Source organism: Gossypium hirsutum, chromosome A13 (assembly GCF_007990345.1).
Source record: "Gossypium hirsutum isolate 1008001.06 chromosome A13, Gossypium_hirsutum_v2.1, whole genome shotgun sequence".
Taxonomy (NCBI): domain Eukaryota; kingdom Viridiplantae; phylum Streptophyta; class Magnoliopsida; order Malvales; family Malvaceae; genus Gossypium; species Gossypium hirsutum.
In genome coordinates, this window is record NC_053436.1 from 68395504 (window position 1) to 68416750 (window position 21247).

At 34.5% G+C, this 21247-nt stretch overlaps 3 protein-coding genes across 5 annotated transcripts; all 3 read right to left on the reverse strand.

Annotated features, from left to right (window-relative positions):
• Positions 1-204: 204 nt before the first annotated feature.
• On the reverse strand, positions 205-2913 carry LOC107895005 (superoxide dismutase [Cu-Zn]). Of its 3 annotated transcripts, none has more exons than XM_016820175.2 (6): positions 2753-2913; positions 1223-1311; positions 1038-1139; positions 807-902; positions 661-692; positions 205-557 (listed from the first exon to the last, which is right to left on the reverse strand). In XM_016820175.2, the coding sequence occupies exons 2-6, from the start codon at positions 1296-1298 to the stop codon at positions 405-407; spliced, it is 459 nt and encodes a 152-aa protein (XP_016675664.2). In that variant the 5' UTR covers positions 1299-1311; positions 2753-2913; the 3' UTR covers positions 205-404. The 3 variants fall into 3 exon arrangements, with proteins under 3 accessions (XP_016675664.2, XP_016675667.2, XP_016675665.2); XM_016820178.2 differs by having other exon boundaries at positions 1223-1316; XM_016820176.2 differs by lacking the exon at positions 2753-2913 and adding an exon at positions 2492-2745.
• A 1181-nt stretch (positions 2914-4094) lies between these two features.
• Positions 4095-5396, reverse strand: LOC107894328 (putative disease resistance protein RGA3). The gene has a single exon (XM_016819613.1). The coding sequence runs from the start codon at positions 5394-5396 to the stop codon at positions 4095-4097; it is 1302 nt and encodes a 433-aa protein (XP_016675102.1).
• A 3852-nt stretch (positions 5397-9248) lies between these two features.
• On the reverse strand, positions 9249-11419 carry LOC107895004 (acyl carrier protein 1, chloroplastic). The gene is made up of 4 exons (XM_016820174.2): positions 11084-11419; positions 10069-10179; positions 9835-9957; positions 9249-9608 (listed from the first exon to the last, which is right to left on the reverse strand). The coding sequence occupies exons 1-4, from the start codon at positions 11129-11131 to the stop codon at positions 9480-9482; spliced, it is 411 nt and encodes a 136-aa protein (XP_016675663.1). The 5' UTR covers positions 11132-11419; the 3' UTR covers positions 9249-9479.
• Between the last annotated feature and the right edge of the window lie 9828 nt (positions 11420-21247).

Below are 21247 nucleotides of genomic sequence, written 5' to 3' on the forward strand. Positions count from 1 at the left end.
AATTAACAATTAAGCATCAAAGCAAAACTTCAAACGTTGAACTGAAGGTCACACAATACTGTAAAGGTCGGTGGTTGCTACTGCTAAAATTCAAAACCCTTAAATTACAAAGATAAAAGATGGGTTTCATGCAAAATTAACCATGAAAATGGCTTGAAGCATTCATGAATCATGAGACCATTACCAGGAAGTAAAGCACCAAAATTAAGCATTCAGCAAAAGACAGCTTACTATAAATGGCTAAAGCATCCGTTAAGAGACCACACTCCTTTAAGTCTGAAAACCAAAACAAAACAAGGGTTCTTTTACTTTTATTCACAAACTTCCTAGTTCACATACAGAGTTTGCTCCTAGGCCATTGCATCTCCACTCAATGTATTATTCCGCTCACCAGGACCAAAATTTCACCCTTGCAGACCAATAATACCGCAAGCTACTCTACCACCAGCATTTCCGGTGCTTTTGCTAAGCTCGTGCCCCCCCTTGCCAAGGTCATCCGGATCAGCATGGACAACGACCGCTCTTCCAATAATGGAGTGTGGCCCGGAGAGAGGAATCTACCAAAGGATAATACGGTAATTTTCAGAAATGGCCACAAGCATAATAGAAAGGAAATCAAACATAAGCACAGATGAATAAGGAGTTGAAAAAAAAAAATACCTGTTTGTCGACAATAGAGAAACTCGCAGAGCCTGGAGCACCATAAATAAAATTAACAGTATAAGCAATACAAAATCCTTAAACACCAATATTGAGTTGAAATATTTCAACACGTTAGTAATGAACTAGAAGGCAAATATTCATACCATCAGCACCAACAGTGACATTTCCTAGATCACCAGCATGGCGATTCACATCTTCAGGAGCACCATGCTCTTTTCCAGCAGGATTGAAGTGAGGTCCTGCAAAGATATTAATCACGATGAATTACATCCAAATATGCAAGAAATCAATAAAGTCAACTTCCTGTCATTTTTTCCCTTTCTCATTCCAATTACATACAAAAAGGAAAAACAAATCCAACTTTCGGACTTTACCTGTTGACATGCAACCATTTGTTGTGTCCCCTAGGGCATGAACATGGAACCCATGGAGGCCAGGCTTAAGACCAGAAATGTTGCCCGTCACTGTAGTTGGGCCTGGAAAGCGAAGGAAAGGTTAAATAACTTTGACAAGAAAGACAGAAGTACAGAAACCAAGTGCTATCAGGGTTGTAATCTACCATCTCCCTCTTGAGTGAAGAAAACAGTTCCACTAACACCTTCACTGCTGCTAAGGACAGCCACTGCTTTCACCATTTTTCTATGTGATCTATACTACACAATGTTAGACATGGAAGTAAATAATATTACCTAAATAAAAGATATCTTTGATAGATACATTTATAATGATGAAATAAAAGGTTCAAAAAGTATAACTATGATGAACCATACTACTTGCCCCAAATTTTGTGCTCCCTGACATGATATATAAATATTGGATAAATTCAAATGCAATCAAACGAATATTTTGTCCCATGTCAAAGAATGAAAATATATGGAACTATTGTGATAGGCAGAAATTGTGATAGCTTACATAAAAGGTTAAAATATTTAAAAGAAAAACTCTTTATGAGTTAACCTAGGTAGTTTCATCGTACCCAAATGAGCCTTTACCTTTATTTTGCACTCATATAAGACATTCCCCTTCAATTTGTGCCAAATAAGCTCTTAACCTTCAACTTAAATGAACCCTTAAAATAATTTATCTTTTATTTGAAATGAAATTTTATTTAGGTACAAATAGAAAGATAAGCTCTTAGTTGGTACAATAGATTCAAGAGCCATTCTTAATGTTTAGCATATATAAAATCAGAAGGTAGACTTTGTTTCGTATCATCACAATCATTTTAAGTCCCTTTGCAAATAAAGGCTAGTAGTTTCCAACAGTAATTAATTATAGTCCAATAGCACCAGAAATGTAAACTAATTAAAATTCCCCAAATAAAGATAAAAATTACAAAAGCCAAACATTCACCATAAACTATCATTTATCCCAACAAAAAAGGGAATAGTTTGTCCACTACTGTAATCATACAACAGAACAAAAATTAAAAAATAAAAAATAAACTCTCTCAAAGAATACCAAATAAAAAATGAAAAGAAAACCAAAAACTTGAAAATGAATTCAGCACTAGATTTTCTTCAATATGTAATTTTAAATATATGTTCTTAATTTTTCAATCATCAACCAAGTTCACACGGCATTGAATCAAAGATCTTCCAGTTATCCTACAAAGAGGGGAAAAAAAGAAATACAAGCAGCAGCGAAATCTAGGTTAAAAAAATAAAAAGAAAAGGACATCTAGAAAGATCTTCCATAAAAGCCGAAGAACATCAAAATTAAGCTTAAGAAATAGTGAATTAATCAGTTCAATGCTTTAAAACCTTAAAAATCGAAAATCATGACTGTCGAACCGAAAAACAATAAAGAACTTGACAAACTGAGCTACCTCCTTCGGAACTAGATCTTCTTCAACATGTATTTGTTTATGATATTTGTCTTAAAATTTTCAATCATCAACCAAAAAATAGGATTCACACAAACTGATCAGACAGAATTTTTTTTTTAAAAAAAGAAGAGAATTCTAGAACGATCTTCCATAAAAGGTGAAGAGGAGCAAAATCAAGGTTAAGATAGAGAGAAATGAAAGAAGCAGAAGGTTTAGAAGCCTAAAAATTGAAGGAGGATATGAAAGTCAAAAGAAGCTTACCTCAGAGCACCCCTTCAGAGTAAACAAACAAATGAGTGTGAGTGTGGTGTGGTGTGGTGTGGTGTGGTCTTTGTTTAGGAATTTATAGAAACGGGTGGGGATCAGAGGAGAAGGCTTTATCGCCAACGACCCATTTGAGGGTACAATGGGAATTCAACTGACAGCTAATTAAAATATCTATATACGGCCTTAAATAATAAATTGGGAAGCTTTTGTGCATTTGGCCAAAATGAACGGAAGATTAAAAATAAAAGTGATGATAAATTTAGTTTTAGTAGTGGCGGTGAGGCCAAAATGTAAATGATATTAATTTTAAAAAATAATGTTGAATTCTTTTTATATTTTTTTCAATAATATTTAAAATTTTAGTATATTATATTTTATAAACTTATTTAGATATTTTTATTAATTAAAATGAAATGAGCATAAATATTAAATAAATAACTGAAAACTTTTTAAAATTAAAAAGTCAAACATAATTAATTTAAAATTTTTTAAGATAAAAAATAAATAAAATTAAAGTAAATGAGAAAAGGGTAAAAAAATAATTTTAACCTTAAGCAGAGGGTTCAATTAGCAATTGGACCCTTCGCCCTCCAGCTGAGCCCACCCAGTACATTTCAGCGCGTTGGACTTGGGTTTTTAAAGAAGAGCATGAATTTACAAGCAAGTGAGAAACACATCAAACCATCCATAACATCAAGAAAGCAAGTGTTTGAAATCAGAAGCTAAAGTCGAGCTCTTAGAATTACAGCCGACACAACTTGAAAGCTAAAGCAGACAAAATTAAAGCTCATAAGCTTAATTATAATTGTTAAGATAGATTATTACAGTTTTATTTTGAGTGGAAGCTACCTCCACATCTTAACTCTCTAATAATCTCAAACACACAAATTTGCAATTAAACCCCTAATTTTTTTATTTGAAGATAAAATTTATACATGCCTCAAATTTTATTTGATTTAATCAACTAACATCGATCTCCTGGATGTGAGCAATTTTGTGCCAATCTGCCCCTCCCATCTTTTTGGCATCTTAGACCCAAGTTCGGACATGCTCTAATTCTCAGCTGTCTAAGTCCGGTAAGATGATCCATTCCCCCTGGTAGAGTTAACAATCTTGGGCATTCAATAATCTCAAGTTTATGAAGGGAAGTAAGATTTTGTAGCCATGCTGGTAGCACCGCAAACTTGTCACAATTTTCAATTTGTATTTGCTGCAAAGTGGAAGAAGATCCTTCAAGAAGCAATTGTGGCAAATCTGTTAACACACCTAAACTCCGGATTGAGAAAGTTTTAAGGCTCAACTGAAGGTCTTTGTCTTCTTTCTCTTCAGGTTCCATTCATAGATTGATTTTTTCGCAGCAAGATATTCGAAGGACTTCTAATTTGGTTAGGTGTTTCAGGCTTCGTGGTAGTGAGACAAGATTAGGACAACCAAACAGAACAAGTCTTCGAAGTGATGTGAGATACTGCATTCCTTCAGGTAAGCATTCTAAGTTGTCACATTCAAACAAGCCCAAGTATTGAAGAAATGCCCAACATTGCAGCCAAGTTTCTTTCACATGCTTAGCTTTAATGGTTATTTCTAGATATCTAAGCTCAATCAAGCTTTCCATGCTGACAGGCAATTGCATCAAAGGAATACCATACATTCTTAATGTTTGCAAGCTCCGAAGCTTATAGAAAGAACTTGGAAGTTTCTGTATATTTCGACAACCAGTCAAATCAAGGTCTCGTAAGTGCTTCAAGGTACCAATCAAATTCGGTAAAGCTGTCAATGGTGAACAACGTAAATGAAGTGCTCGTAGATACTTAAATTTTGAGACACAAAGATTGATAATAGATTCATGGATAGTCTTTGATTCTGTTGAAAGCTCATGGACGAATACTGTTCGAACATTTTTTAATTTCTTCAAATCTTGCGGAACCTTTAGCAGCTTGTCATCACAAAATGATAAATGTCGAACATTTTCATCAATAACATATGATTGGGAATTCACTGTTTTACACTCTTTTTGTGACACATCTAATGCAAGATCATGTATCAAATCATGCATTTTAAAGGTAAAACCCAAGGCATAATCAGTCTCCTTTTGGATGAGGCACCTCGACAGTAACTCATTCAAATATCGACCTCCAACATCAACCCATTCTTGCTTTTGCTTTGAATGCTCAAGCAGTCCATTTGCCATCCAGAATTGGATGACTTTATCACTATAATATATACTATCCTTTTTGTACAATGACATAACAGCAAAACACCGTTGCAAATGAGATGGCAGATGGTTGTAACTCAACTTCAAGACTGGTAAAATCTCATTTTCAGCATGCTCGAGTTTCCATATTTCGTTATCTCGAACAGAGATCCAATCAAATTCATCAGTTTTCAAAAACAAAAGGCTCCCCAAAGTTCTCACTACCGAAGGAACCCCTTTGCATTTTTTCACAATTTCTTCCCCAATCCTCATGAGATTTGGGTATTTTCTATCATCACCATCATTAAATGCCCATTTTGTAAACAAAATCAAACAATCTTCATGAGGAAGAACTTTCAATTCATAAGGGCTAATTGAACTCATTATTGAAGCAACTTTCAAACTCCGAGTGGTCACAATGATTTTACTTTGAGACAAACCGCCCATTGATCTTAATAAATCTCTTAATTCAATCCATCTTGCTTGATTTTCATTCCATACATCATCTAGAACAAGCAAAAACTTCTTATCATTCAAAAGACTTCACAAACAATTTTGTAATGCTTCAACTGTTGAATCATCACATTGTTCTCCTTTATTTATAGAGTGAATCAATAGCTTAAGCAACCTAGTAAGATCAAATTCCTCCGAAACACAAATCCATATCTTCAATGGGAAATGTCTATTAACTCGATTGTCATTATACACTAATCGAGTGAGTGTGGTTTTTCCTATACCCCCAATTCCAACAATGGGAATGACAGGAACATCTAGACCCTCACTTGGTTTCATCAAGAGATCAACAATGTTCTCTTTATCCACATCTCTACCAATGACATCCTTAGAATTCACAAAAGAGTGAGTCTCTCTGTTAAAAACATGTCGGTTGTCCGTACCCTGTCCTAGATTAAAGTTATCCCACTCAATGGCCAGTTCGTTTAACCTCTGATTGATGACTTCGATTTTATGACCCATTTTTAAAGAGAAGGAAAGAGGCAAAGAGCAGGAAGCTAAAAATCGAACCTTGAAGGTGATGTTGGGGTGATTGACCACCTGTTTGCGGAGAGCTTCACACTTGAAATCATCAATAACATCTTCAGCGTCGTAAAAGATGTCTCGGAGCTTCCACATAGAGAGGCGCAACTTCTCGTTCTGGTGCTGTTGCCGCTCAGCATCCAACAGCACCGCTTTAATGCGGCTCAGGGTCTCCTTGAGCTTTCTTAGATGGCTTTCGAAATTAAACGCCAAGCGAGCTTCTTCTACAGAGAGATGGGCTATTTTTTCCAGGACCCTTTCTGCAATATTGAACAGAAATGATTCTGCCATAATTGATCTCTAAGAGCAAAGAAAGAAAGAAGGAAGAAAAGGTAATTACTTTAGGGAAAGCAAGGCAATCAAGCACTCAAAAAGGGCTTTCTTTTTCTTTTTCTTGGTTAGCAACATTTGGAAGTCGCCTTTAAGCAAACCTTGTGATTGATAGTTGACTTGAATCGAAATCTCCAGACAAGAGACGCGTATTCCTGTGTTTTTAGTTTTGACTTTTGTTCCCTCTTTCATGGAACAACTCTGGGAAAGTTCACAACAAAAGAAGGGGCTTTGAGGGAATTGGAATTTGCTTACTTTCAAGGTAAATTTGATATATATATACAAATAAAACATACAGGATTTTAGGCGGATTTCTCCAATATTTAGGAGAAGAATTAGATCGATTTTAAAGAAAAAAACAGAATCACATACAAAATGTATTTTGTTTATTAATTTAATATATTAGTTGTTTTAGTTAGATGAGTAAATATTAATAGTTTTGTTTTTAAATGTCGGGCTTAATTGTTCTCTTACTCTTTATATTTATATTTTTTATTTCATTTTAAATTTTTATTTAATAATTATAAATATATATTTTAATTAATAACTCTTTTATTTATATAAATAAAATAATAAGTATGTAATTATAAAATAAAAATATATTTTTTATATATAGCTAATGACTGTCATCATTATCATCAACTATAATATTACAAACAATGGTTTAATAACCATTTAGGTTTCTTGGTTAATAATAAGGAGCTTATTAGTAAGGTGTCTGAGGTTGAAGTTGAGAATGATGTCTTCCAGCTGGGAGGTTTGAGAGCTCCAGGGTCTGATGGGTATTGTGGGATTTTTTATCAGAAGTATTGGTCAATAGTAAAAGATGATACTGTGAGGTGTGTCCAGAGTTTTTTTTGAAATGGCAGAATGCTGAGAGAAATGAATAAAACAGAGGTTGTGCTAATTCCAAAAGTGAAGGGGCCTGAGTTGGTATCTCAGTTTAGGCCTATTAGTCTGTGTAACTTCTGTTACAAGATTACCGCAAGGGTTATGGTTAATAGGATAAGACCTTTGATGGGAGAGTTAATAATGTGGAATCAAAGTGCTTTTATTGAAGAAAGATTGATTCAGGATAATGTTGTTATTGCTGGAGAGGTCTTCCATTATTTGAAATTGAGGAGAAGAGGTAGGAGGCATTAGGTGGATATCAAGTTGAATATGAGATTACTTCTGCCATGGCAAATTTTATTTGGGAACGAAGGGATGAGAAAAGAAAGATTCATTGGTTGACTTGGGAAATTTTAACTAAGACATGGGGTGATGGTGGATTGGGTTAAAGAATTAAGAAAGTTGGTGTATTGTTAATAGATCTGATAACCTTTGGGTTAGAGTGCTAGGGAGATATTTCCCAAATTCTGAGTTCTTTGAGGCTCAAAAAGGTGCACAAAGCATCATGGATTTGGAATAGTCTTTTGGCAGGAAGGGATCTGATATCATTGGCAAATAGGGAATGGAGAATCAATGAATATTGGGAGAGATAGATGGGTTCCAAGATTAGAAGGTTCTGTTTTTGCTAATGGTGAAGGGGATGTGTCTGGTAGGCCACAAATAATAACCGAGATTACTGATATGGATGGTATTAAGGAATGGCTTGATGATGATGAACAATGTAATGCTATTTTGAAGATACCTTTTTGTTTTAGTGGTGGTCATGATTGTTTAGTGTAGAGTAAATACTCGGTGAAATCTGGGCACATTGTTGCAAGGATGGAGGGTCATAGTAATAGTAACATGGATTGTCAGCGATCTAGTATATGGAAGGTGAACTGGAATTTGAAGACTCCACCTAAGGTCAGGAGTTTTTTTGTGGAGATCATGTAATAATGCGATTGCTACTAATTTGAACATGCGGAGAAAGAAAGTTATAACTAGCCATTGTTGTAAATTTTGTGGAAATAAGGAAGAGACTGTCATGCACTTACTTTTTAAGTGTAGTTGGACTGGTTTGGAAGTTCCTTGGGCATCAGATTGTTTGGGGATTTTGAAGGAGACTTTGTTTAATGGTTGTTGCAACTGTGAGAGAGTTTAAAAAAGAGACATGACAAATAGGAGATTATAGCTAAGGTGGGCTCTTTTTGTTGGTATATTGGGAAGCATAGATTTGATGCTGTTCTGGAGAATAAGGATGTTGATCCAATAAGTAGCATCATATTTGCTGAGAATGCTTTTAAGGAATATTGGATGGTTAATGGATTATGGGAGAGTCTGTGTAAGTTGGCAAGAGATGGAGAGGGTCGAATGGAGGACAAATGGGAGAGGCCGCCATTTGATTGGTTTAAAGTGAACTGTGAATGAAGTTTTCACAAGGATTCTGAGGATGCAGGAGTTGGGGTTGTTTTTAGAAATTCAGATGGGAAGTTAGTGGATGGTTTGGCAAAAGCTGAGGCTGAAGCTGTGAAAATGAGTCTTAAGATGGTTGTTGATAAGGGATTTAGAAATATTATTGTTGAGATTGATTCTAAAGTGTTGATGGATGATATTAACGAGGGCGGTGAAGTGAGTTTCAGGTGGAAGTTGCTGCCTATTTTGAAGAACATCTGGTCTTTTAGTAAACAAGTGTCTAATTGTAGATTCAAATTGATTGGAAGAGCTGCTAATAAAGCAACAGATTGGGCTGCATCACAGGGCCGTTTGATGATGTGCCCATGTAATTGGGTCAATGAACCCATCATCATTGGTTTTCATTTTGGATAACGATAGTGCTCCTGCCCCGCCTTTATACTGTTTATTTTACACCGTGTTGGTGAATGTTTGTTGCGAGAAAGATAGATGTCTTCTCTGTATTGTTTCATTTGTGCTTTTGTAATTGTTCATTTGTTGATTGGATTACATTTGTTTTCAGGAGTGAAATACCCTTTCACTGGCCAAAAAAATAATAATAATAATAACTAAATCTTAGATCATCAATTACCAATACTTTGAGCACAAATAAAACCCTCAACTGAGATATGCAGCTTGATTAAACAAAAAACTTCTACATAAACCACTACGGTAAAACGAAATGACACATTTTAAGTTCCACAATTTAACTAAGAATCCCAACAACTTTATTACGAGATTTCCTACATATTCAACATAATAAAAGTTCACACATGATTTCCCCCTCTAGTATGTGAATATCAAATATCGGCAAATAAACCAACCAACTGAGATCCTTGTTTTCTAGGAACTTTTCTCACTGCACAGCTTCTCGATAAGTTCTGCAGCATCTTGAACAGTTGTGATGGTTTGTGCATTGTCCTCTTCCACAGTGATTCCGAATTCTTCCTCAAGCCCCATTACAATCTCAACCTGAAACCATATACTATGGATCATAACACAAACTAAAACCAATAATCTTTCAAATTACAAACAACTAATCAACAAAGTATATGCATCTAAAACAAATAGATGGGCAACTACTACCTATAAAAGTAAAACAAATTCATGGTCTCCTTTATCCTGCACACTACTTTTATGCATATAAGATGAAAGGGAAGAAAGAAAATATGAAATGGTTATACAGTTGAGAGAGTACCGTATCAAGAGAATCAGCTCCAAGATCAACAAATGTTGATTCACCGGTGATTGGTTTGTCATTTTCTAAAGCTAATTGTCTCCTTACTACATCACATACCTTATCCACGGTCTCTTTTTTGGCCTGCACAAAGACATTTGACATCAAAGAGAGAAATAGTTATAGATATATATTGTCATAGGAGAGACCAAAACCTATAGAAACGAAAATCATTGCATTCGGTGAGAAACATACAGCACAGCAGATCTGCAAGCGAGCAGGCGTTGGACGCATCGTAAATGAGAGGGTGCTTCTTCCCTGGTTCATAAATGAACACAATTTCAACCCAGAAACACTGCCTTTAGCCTGTTAAAAGATGTTCAGTAGCATGAAAATCAGCCGATGATTTATATAAAAAGAATGGTTCTAGAAGAAACAACAATCTTCAAAGATATCTCAACATCTTAATCCAAGCAAAATAGAAACTTAAATTTTGCACTTGTCTATTTTAGTGAACTTTACAAACAAAAATCCAAATCCAACAAGCCATTAATATTCATAAGCACTCTAAACATCAATAATATAACTGCAATTTTATACAGTGATCTATGTTATAGATCAAATATAATTCTATGAAAATCATGTTTAACAGGCCAAAAACCACTAAAACAAATCTCCTTAAACTTAAAACTAATGATACCCGGAAAATCTATAGCTTCCATCACTACATCAGCTCATTTGGAAGCAAAAAGCAATTCCCGTTCTAGTTATTGCTTTAGTAACTTGCTTGAGCTCCCTTAAGATGCTAAAACAAATCATACTTGATTAAAAATGGATAAATAACCATATCTAATGCAACACCAAATCAGATAAACAAGTAAAATCGTTCATTATTTTCTCCGAAGCAATTACCATTTGAGCTTTTATTTATTTTTATAATTTCCGAAAGCAAAAACCAAAAAGAAGTAAAAGCAAAACAACAGCAATAAAAATAAATTAGAAACTTTCAGATCTCAGATTGACCAGATCAAATCATCCATGAAAGAAGTAGAACTAACAAAAGTAACAGTAAAGCATCAGTAACAGTAAGATATGGACATTTGATTAAATCAATAAACAAAAAGTGAAATCTGAAAAAGAAGGATAAATTAAAACAACAAACAGATCGGGCGAAAAATAAAACCAAACAAAGAAACCAAAAAAAAAAGTCCAAAGAAGAAGAGAAACAAATGCATTAGTAGCTAAAAAGAAAGAAAGATAAAGAGAGTACAAAGGAGCGAGGTTGCATGGAGATGGATGAGCCAGCAATAGAAGCCATTGGAGAGAGAAAGATGAAATGCGAAACGGTGGAGAGATCGAAGATGAGTGGAGTGGAGTGGAGTGTGAGGGTTTAGGAGTTTGGTTTTTATAGGAGGATTTGTGATATTGAGAATGAGAAAGAGGTTTCTCTCCTTTTGGGGGTTGGGTTGGGGGGGGGGGGGGGTTATTTGTTGTTTTTGCAAAACGTGGATTGTGTCACTTATTAATGGTGTTAGCACCGACCCTGGACGGCACACGACCAAATTTGGCCTTTTTTATTTAAGGTGCCGTAATAATTGGACGAAAATGTAAATATAATTTTCAATTTTATGTTATATACGAGGAATTTTAATTTTTTAGATTTTATGTTACATTTGTTTGTGTAAATTATAATTGTAGAATTATAGAATTTTAAATTTCAAAAATATTAATTATTATAAAAACATTAACAACATTTGAGAAAAAAATTGATTAAACAAGTAATAAAATTTAAAATTAAACTATTCTAAATATATATATTTTAAGTAAATTCTACTATTAATCTCTATATTTTGTGAAAGTTGTAAATTTAATTCATATATTTTATAAAATTTGTGAATTTAGTCTTTTTACTTTAATTTGATCAATTTTAGTCCCTATATTTTTTTATTTGACCAATTCTAGTCATTGTATTTTTTGAATTTTAAAATTTTAATCTTCACCCAAATAATAAAAATTAAATTTCTTAGTTAAATTCAATTACTAGCCTTATTAATATGCATTCAGTTGTAGATTTGGTCTATACTCTCTAATTTGATCATTATAAGTTCTTATAATTTTCAAATTTTGAAAGTTTAGTCTCTACGCAAATGATATACATTAATCCATTAACCGGATTTTTAGTGAGTAATATGTGGAAATAATAACCTAACATGACATTTCACATATGATAATAACTTTTTGCGCATTAGATTTTAGAAACAACAAAACTTAGCTTAATGAATTTAACATATATCATTTGGTGAGGATTGGGATTTTAAAATCCAAAAATTACATGGACTAAAATTGATCAAATTAAAATACAAAGACTAAATACACAAATTTTATAAAGTACATGGACTAATAAGATTATTTAAACTATATTTTACGATTTACAAGACTTGGATAGAAATTTTAATTGTTTTAAAAGACTTATGTTTTGAAATGAATTTATATAATAATTAATAAAATATTAAATTTTATATTGAATTATTTTGTATTTAAATTATACTCTATATCCATATTAAATAGAAATAAATATGCATGTTCACATTAAAATTTTTTAATATGGTACACTTTCTATTTCAAGCACTTATGTTATCATTTCTACATTTATTAGGAAATACTATCGTAACTCACATTTACACTATAAATAAGTGAAAAAAAACTATAAATTTTATAGAGGTTATAATTTAAAATTATTTATATTATAAAAGAATAACAATAAAATTAAGTGATATTGATTCGAAAATAACCCAAAACCTTATTTAATGAAGGATGATTCCAATATAATGGGATTTACATGCCATACATGTTTCAAACAATTTAATTGTTAAAATGGAAGGATGGCATCCAATGCTTTTAAATGTTAAAATGAAATGATGGCAATAACTCCAAAGTTTAGTATGTAACCATGTGTTCATGCAGTGCACTTAATGACCAATGCCATATACAATTTTAAATGCGAAATATACAGTACAAAATTTCTTCTTCTTCTTTACTGAATTTTAGCATTATTTAATTCAAAGGTGTAGGATACGTGCTGAAAATAGCTATTCTTAAAAAAGTTGCATGGAAACACACCTTGCTGGTCAATTGTATTTAAATATTTATTATAATTTTTATGAATAATGTAAAAAATAATTTAAAACATATTATTTATAAAAATATTAAAATTAATAAGTCATATTATTATGAAAGATGCAGAATAATATAAAAGGATACAATTGTTTTATTCCATAAAGAAATACTTAAATAAGTGATATAATACTAGTAAATAATTTTGCACTGCTCTAAATATAATTCTTTTTGTAAAAGGTTAACTAAAATAAATCTTCAATTCTTTAATATAGCAACTTACAAACAATAATATGTTAGAAAAAATATATGATTAGTTAATATAATTTTTTTTTCAAGTTTGTAATATTATTATAATTTTAAAATATATTAGTATGAAAATATTTAAATTTCATATAAAATTTTAAACATATTTTTATTGAATTTTTAGAGAAAACATATTTTTATAATTTTTTTTAGGGTTTAGGATTTTTTTTAAATTTAGGCTAAATAAGGGCTATAGGCTAATTTTATTTTTTAATTAGGCCTTTAGGCCAATTTTAACTTTAATTAGGGAAATAGGTCGGTTTTAGGAGAGAGAATGTGAAAACGCATCCAGCTGGGCGCTCTTTCACCTTCTCTCTCCAAGGTTAGGGCTTATTATTTTTTTCGTATTAGGGTTTAAGGTTTAGAGTATTTTAAAAGTGTTCAGGGTTTTTAACTAAAACGACAGAAGTTCTTAGGTAGTTTTGAGGGGTTGGGGATGTGATAACGCGCCTCAGCACATATACATTTCATATGTCATGGCGGGATAGGACTATCACATTAAAAACCCATCGTGGGGAATTCTGGTTTCGAGGTAATAATGCTTGATACAATCAGTGGTCAAAGTCAACGTGAAGATCCCAGTCGGCGGCTGTGATGCAGTCACGGGTTCAAGTATAACTGGAGGGGCAGGTGATGGCTGTTATGGGATCAGGAGTTCAAGCTCTCGCAAAACAATGCTCTATATATACCATACATAAGATTGATGATATAATCACAAAAAAAAAATTTAAGCACTTTCGGTGTAATCAACATAATTTTTTTCTCTATTTCTAAGTAGTCGGTATCTTTAACCTTTCATTCTTGTCCGAAGGCTTACACCGAGGTGGAAACAAGAGGGCTCTCAGGTGGAGAGCGGATGTTTCAACACAGTAAGGTCAAACTCGGGTCAATGCAGTAGCGATTGTAGTTATTAATGTGTTGTATAATAACGAAAACTGTCATCACTCCGAAAGGAACATCATTTTTACTGCACCGCAATAGCCGCTCACTGCTTAAGAGTCCTCTTGCATCCATGACGGTATCGGCCTTTGAATAAGTAGGTTAAAGGTACTAGTTGCATGGAAATGGAGAAAAAATTACACTGATTATAGCTGAAAGCCCTAGAGTTTTTCTGTATGAATATGCCCTCAAATTTTTGTATGGTATTTATAGGGCATCATTTTCAAGTGTTCAAAAATATTAAGCTTGTGGTCGTGTAACAACCATCAACTGGCTCCCCCGTTACACCTTGATACGTTACCGCATAACGGTCATTGATTGAAACCTCCACATCGACTTCTACCCTTGACCATGGAAAGTAAAATCATCCTATAACTGACTTCCCTAGGATAGGCTTCAGAGGTAATGATCCCATCCTGGCATGATATATGAAATGTGTGTAGCTCGGAACAATATCGCATCACTGACGACTCAAGAATACCTCGAACGTAAACCAAATATTTTTAGTGACCAAAATTTTTAAAACTGGGAAATATTTTATAGTGGAGAAACGGAAAGGTTTGGAGAGAAATTATATGAATGAAGGATGATGAAGCCTAGTATGTGAGAGTTATTTTATAGTCTCAAAGGAAGGGTCTGTTTGCAAATAAAAACCTTAAAAGCGCGCTGGAACATATTCTAAACATGTTAAAGTGTTTAAAGCATCTGCATTATTCGAAGCGTCATGCTTTTCTGCCCCAGAAATAGGAAATTTATTAGAGAAAAGCTCCACCAGTTGGGCAATCTTTATCTAACAAATTTCCTATTCTAAGGTGAAAGGACATTTTCGTATGCCTGTTGAACACGTTATGCAACATCGAATCTCAATGAAATTATATGACTTCTGAACATGTGATGAAAAGTATTTGCACCATACAATATGTAACAATGTGTGCATTCATAAACAAAATTAATAGCGCGCATTCTCTTTCTCCCTGCATAATTATCTAATAAAAGGGGCATAATTTTCATAACATAGACACTCATCAAGTTAATATCAAACAGAATAAGTTTGCATCACAGGTGAGAGTTGTGTGTACTCCTTTAGACAACTTTCTACTCTCTTTTTTTTGCGTTTATTCATCCAAATTGTGATCGATATTAAAATAAGTCGATGAGTGAAATTCGTTATACACTACGACAATCAAATCTGTAATATAGAGTTCGCGGTGGTGTTTATAGGAGCGAAGTTCGTGGAATTTACGTTCAATAATACTATTCAAATGCATGAGCTACGGACTAGAATCAGAAGAAAGTTAGGGGATTATCCCGGGGAAGAATTATGAGGTTGCAATGTAGATTTTTTTGTATTCGTTGACCCCTATAAGTATAAGTTATTTGATGTGATTAGTGAGACACATCTCGATACGGTCATATCATCGCACATCTCAAATGGAAATGTTGTTATTAAGTTATATGTTGAGTTCACCGATGTTGATGGATTTAGCCCATCTTCAACCACCGTCGCGGCGAATACAGGTACTAAAGCTAAAGTAGAAACTCCTACTACAAAGTTGTGTAGTGGGTTTTCTGGCCTTTTTCAAAGCGGCTACTATGATGTTCTTGAAACATCTATGGGCAGACACTCATCAGTCTCCAGTATCGATCTAAACTTCAAGGGTTAGTACCAGTCGAGGTACCAGCATAACGCAAATCTAGGCACTCGAGCTTGACATTCAATCAGTGTATTCAATTTTAATTTTGGCATTGGGTCAATGTCATAGGGCGAAAAGAGTTATATCGGGGGATCATCGATGTGCACCAGTCATCAACTCGTTAAATATTCTGGTGGGCACATGGGTTACAAAAGAACCAATGACCTACTCCTTTCGATAGGGGTCAGTGAGGATACGTCTAACATCGAGCTCGAAGGTGACAATGAAGGCGCAGATGAGGAAAGGGATGCAGATGAGGAAGAAGGGGCTGTAGACGCAAACAAGGGGGAAGAGTCAGAACTTAAGCCAATCCGGCAATGCGATCTGAATGGTTCAGAAGTGGCACTATTTTTCGAACCGGATCCTATTACAACGAAGCGTAACCTTGTGAGTCTGACAATGACGTCTCGAACAATGCTGCAGATCCAGATGCACGATTTAAGGCATATGAACCTTTTCCACATATGACAAACATTGACCTATCGACCGAGGGTGGCTTAGAGTTTTCGCTGCTTCTGCACAAAATATCTGACCATGCAAGCACATATCGTGATCCACGAGTATTGAAAGTTGGAATGAAATACCCCAACAAAGATACATTTCTTGTTGCACTGAAGCAATATAGCATCAAAAACTGTGTGAATTACTACGTAACGAAGTCTTGCTCTAAGAAATTTGAAGAAAAGTGCATAATAAAGGACAGAAGGTGTAAGTGGAAAATCATGGTGTTTTACCGAAAAAATTAAGGTGTGAGCTATAAAGAAGTATCCCAGTCCCCATACGTATGTTGCAACAAATACAAGCCAAGACCATTCGAGGCTAGACTCAGACATGGTTGCTGACATAATTCTACTTACCATTCGAGGCTAGACTCAGACATGGTTGCTGACATAATTCTACCTATAGTGAAGGCCAGTCCCCAGATTGAAATACTAGTTCTGATTCCGAACATACATAGCTAGTACTAGTACATTCTAATGTACTACAAAGTGTAGGTTGCAAAACAGAAGGCCATGGAGAAGTTGCATCATGGGTGGAAGGGTTTATATAACTATCTACAATAATGATGTCAGGTATTGGATCGATATGTACCAGGTTCCATAATCGATCTCGAAACGTACCTAGGGTACTACAGTGATCGGTTGGTCTCTGAGAGAAGAGTATCCCACTTGTTCTTTTGGACCTTTAAGTAACGCAAAGAGGCATTTTAGCACTGCAAGCCTATGGTCCAAATTGATGGCACCTGGCTGTATGGAAGATACTAGTAGTATCTATTGCTTGCATTGCTTAGGATGATAATTAGAAGATTCTGCCTATAGCGTTTGCAATAACTCCCAGAGAAACGATAGATGACTGAGATTTCTTCTTGAGTTGGTTACGCCGCCTCGTTTGCCAGTAGCCTGATATATACGTCATATCAAACAGGAGATCCGGAATACTCTCGGCCATTGATCGTCAAGGATCTCTTTAGGATCACACTCATCATTGGTACTGCATACAACATGTGGGATCCAACTACTACAAAAAATATCCTTCGGTGACTGAGCGAGATCTAGTCATCGACATTTGTAATTCCAACTATGTACTCACTATACATCGAATTTTCAAATACGAGATTATTTCATTGCACTAACTGGTAGCTATTTATCGACAGGTTACAAGGTCATCCAAGATGTTTTCCATTAAAAGTTGAACAACTTGAGCACCATTAATGCCTACGGTGTGATGTATGTTTTGAATATACTGTTCGAACAGTGGGCGTAGTTGTATGACAAGGGGTCTACAATACGGGCACATGATGTCAAACTTGGCCGAGTGCATAAATTCAGTAACATCAGTTGTCAAAAAAACATACTTTCAGTTGGCCGCCTTATTTCCTAAGAGGGAGTCAATGTATGCAGAATGGGTAACGAGCGGCAGTACATTCTATAATGAAGTTATGTAAGCGATTTCGTGAAATATAACGAGAGTGAACATGATGTATGTAGTGTGTCACTCATGTTAGAACCTCGATTTTCAAGTTAAGAAGCATGCTAGGCTTGACCAGGAAATGTCAGGTGCATCCTATCGTGTTAACATAACGGAAGAGACCTGCGATTATGGGAGATTTCAAGCACTTCGGTTTCTATGCGCATATATAATTGCCGCGTGTGGGAACATACAGATTAAGCATGTGCCTTACATCAACGACGTTTATCGACTACAATGTATTCATAACGTGTAAAGTCTTGAATTCCCACCCGTATCAAATGAGAATATGTGTCCGCCTATGTCCAATACGCCATTTGATTTGGTGCCAAACAAGGACCTCCATCGTGTCCCGAAAGGTCGTCCAAATTCCTCTTAAATAAGGAACAATATGGATATTCGGGATATGTACAATCAACAAAAAAAAACATGTTCTTTGTACACAGATGTTGGGACCCCAACGTCGATAACATTACCTTCTACCAAATTTCATATTCATGAAAAAACAAATGTATTGTTCAAATAGAGACTTTATACTAATTATAATAATTAATAATGTAAAACACCTAAGAGGATTGTTTTGTAATAATTCATTGTTTTTTATTTATGAAATTTTTATTTACATCACAATATTTATAACCAAAATTCATCGCACTCATCATCGGAGAGAATGTGTGACGCAAGAAGGTAGACGACAGTTGTATGGAGGATTTTTGCATTGAATCGGGTGTACAACCAAAGGATCAACAGGAGGTGCAACTGGATGTGCCTCTGAATGTGTAACTAGATGTGCCTTCAGAGGTGATACCGGAGGTGTATCTGAAAGTGCGGGCTTGCGGACTTCCTCCTAATCTTCATCATTGCCTAAATATGTACCTAGCATAGCTCTCTTGAGTAATTATTTCTTCAGGATCGGCAGCACCATCATCTTCCTCCGTGGTCAATTACTACGTCGTTCTCACCTGCCATCGTATATCTGCCACTCTTGCGTGCAGTGGTTGCGACGATTTGCCACCCCGATAAAATAGTAATGTTCGCGATGTTTGGGTCACTATAGGAGTGTAACCGTAAAGTACCCCAAATCACAGGTACATCGGCATCGACCCAGGTATCAACATCGACTAATGCATGGGCACTTGCATCGTATCGTCATCAGTTGGGTGCATACATCAACATCTGCCCTGATATGGGGTTCGACATTGATAGCAACATGGGATCATAATATGCGGGGGACGTCAATGCCCTAAAATATGAACCTACGAGGATAAAAGAACTAACTACATGCAATGGTGGTTCATAGTACGGTGGTTCTTATGAAAAATGCATGGGGTTAATAAATTGAATGGAAATAAGTTGAGGAAACTGACCCAGATATTGAATAGCCATAGGCAGTGCATCTTCTGTCGAAGCCAATGACAAACCCGTCGTGCCACTGCGTCTCCTCCTACACTGTTATGACGGTTGATGTTGCCTCTTTGGTCGAATTTGCCTACTCCTCACCTCTGGTGGTAACAGATAAGGCTTGTCGACGGCTTTAAACAATGTTAAGTAATCATCAATTGGCATTGTGTCTATTGAGAAAAATAGTTCGCGAGCGGGTATGAATTCCATCCTACGACCCAAGCTTGGATGTACTCCTTGTGCTTCTCCACCTAGTTCTCATTGTTCTTCCCTCACATGTCCACATTGTGTAGTTCTTTCATGTCTCATGGGGGCGGTGGAATTCATTGCCTATACTCTAACTGCCATAGACCTGGTTCGATTCGTGTATTTCTAACATCGTGTACACTATCAATGACACTTTCTTATCCCACATCTCCCGGTAGTCTAACACTTTCGATAGGATACAAGATATGATCTTAGGGTCAGCATACGACATTCATTCAAAATTAAAAACGTAAATTGTGAATATCATTACCTACTTATTTTTTTAACGAATCATTGCGTAGGTAATTTAAGTTCGAAAAGGATAGGAATTAACCTTGGTTTTCGAGTGTTTACCTAACAGTAGTCTAGCGTCTTCCAACTTGTCGAGCAGTCTTATGTAACTTGGCTCATGGTTCCATTTGTGCAAGCGATATATTAGGCGAAACATATTGTGACACCTTATACCCAACCCAGTTGTTGGATCCGAATATAAAATGCCACATTTCGTTGCCGAAGCAACTTACTTTTCTATGTTTTTTTTTAAATTAAATGTAGTGGTAAAATTATTTTATAAAAATTTCGACAATATTTATGCCTATTTTACATAAAAACCCCCTACAAGATTTAAATTTTACAAAATATCCATATTCAAATAATCTCCCAAATCAATTCCTAGCACTACGCGTTCTCAAAACATATCAATAAATTAGATTTCTAAAATTAAACATTAGTTATAAAGTACTAGCAAAGAAAACATAACGAAAATATTTAAATTCAATTTATGACATAATATTATATATATACAAGCCTATGTACATGCCATTCACATAAACTAAAAGTAAACTTTCAACCAACACTGTTTGAGTTGAACTTTGGTTCTTCAGATGGTGCTGGAATGATCTAGCGAATCTAACTACTTGCACATGGAAAAATAGACAAACCATATGCTGAGCAATTTTCATGCTCAGTGGTGCTAATATCATATAAATCATTACATAAGTATTGAACATAAATTAATTGATAGAAATAAATTAAAACATGATTATAAATATCATTAATAACATCCCAATAAAAGAAAATTCTAATATTAACAAACTTTAAAATTTTGATATTGACAAATCGAATAAAGAAAATAAACTTTTTAATCAAATTAAAAATCACGTAATTAATTTAATTCGCACAAGATGGAAATTCAAATAAATTCAAGTTTTATTTTTGCTTTTCTTTCAATTTAGACCCCATACTAAAGTTTAGACTCATAACCAGATACACGAATCCGCCACCTCGAGTTGTTCGGCAACGATAGCTATCAGAGTAGTCCACGACCCTCTGGGAATTGGGGAGTTCTAAATCCTCTGATATAAAGACTCTATGGCATGCCAATTTGATCTTATTTAGTCTAACATAGTGCAACGGGGTAAAAACCAAGTTTCATGATCCGTTTCAATTCGATTCCATTTTCATATAATTCTCATTTCAATTTCATTTCATATTCAAATCATATATCCCCTAATGTAAAATTAGGGCTCCAATTCAAAACATATTAAACATTTTCTTGTTCAATCATCCAAAATCATAATACTCAAATTCAAATTATAACCATGAATTTTAATCTTTTGAAAAACATAGTCTTCATCTCAAAACATAATTTTATAAATATTAACTAAATAATTCAAAATCATCCAAAACTCATAAAAATAAAATAAAATAAATATAACTAGTCTTAGTAAACTAAATATTCTAAAGCTATTCATAAAAATAAAATA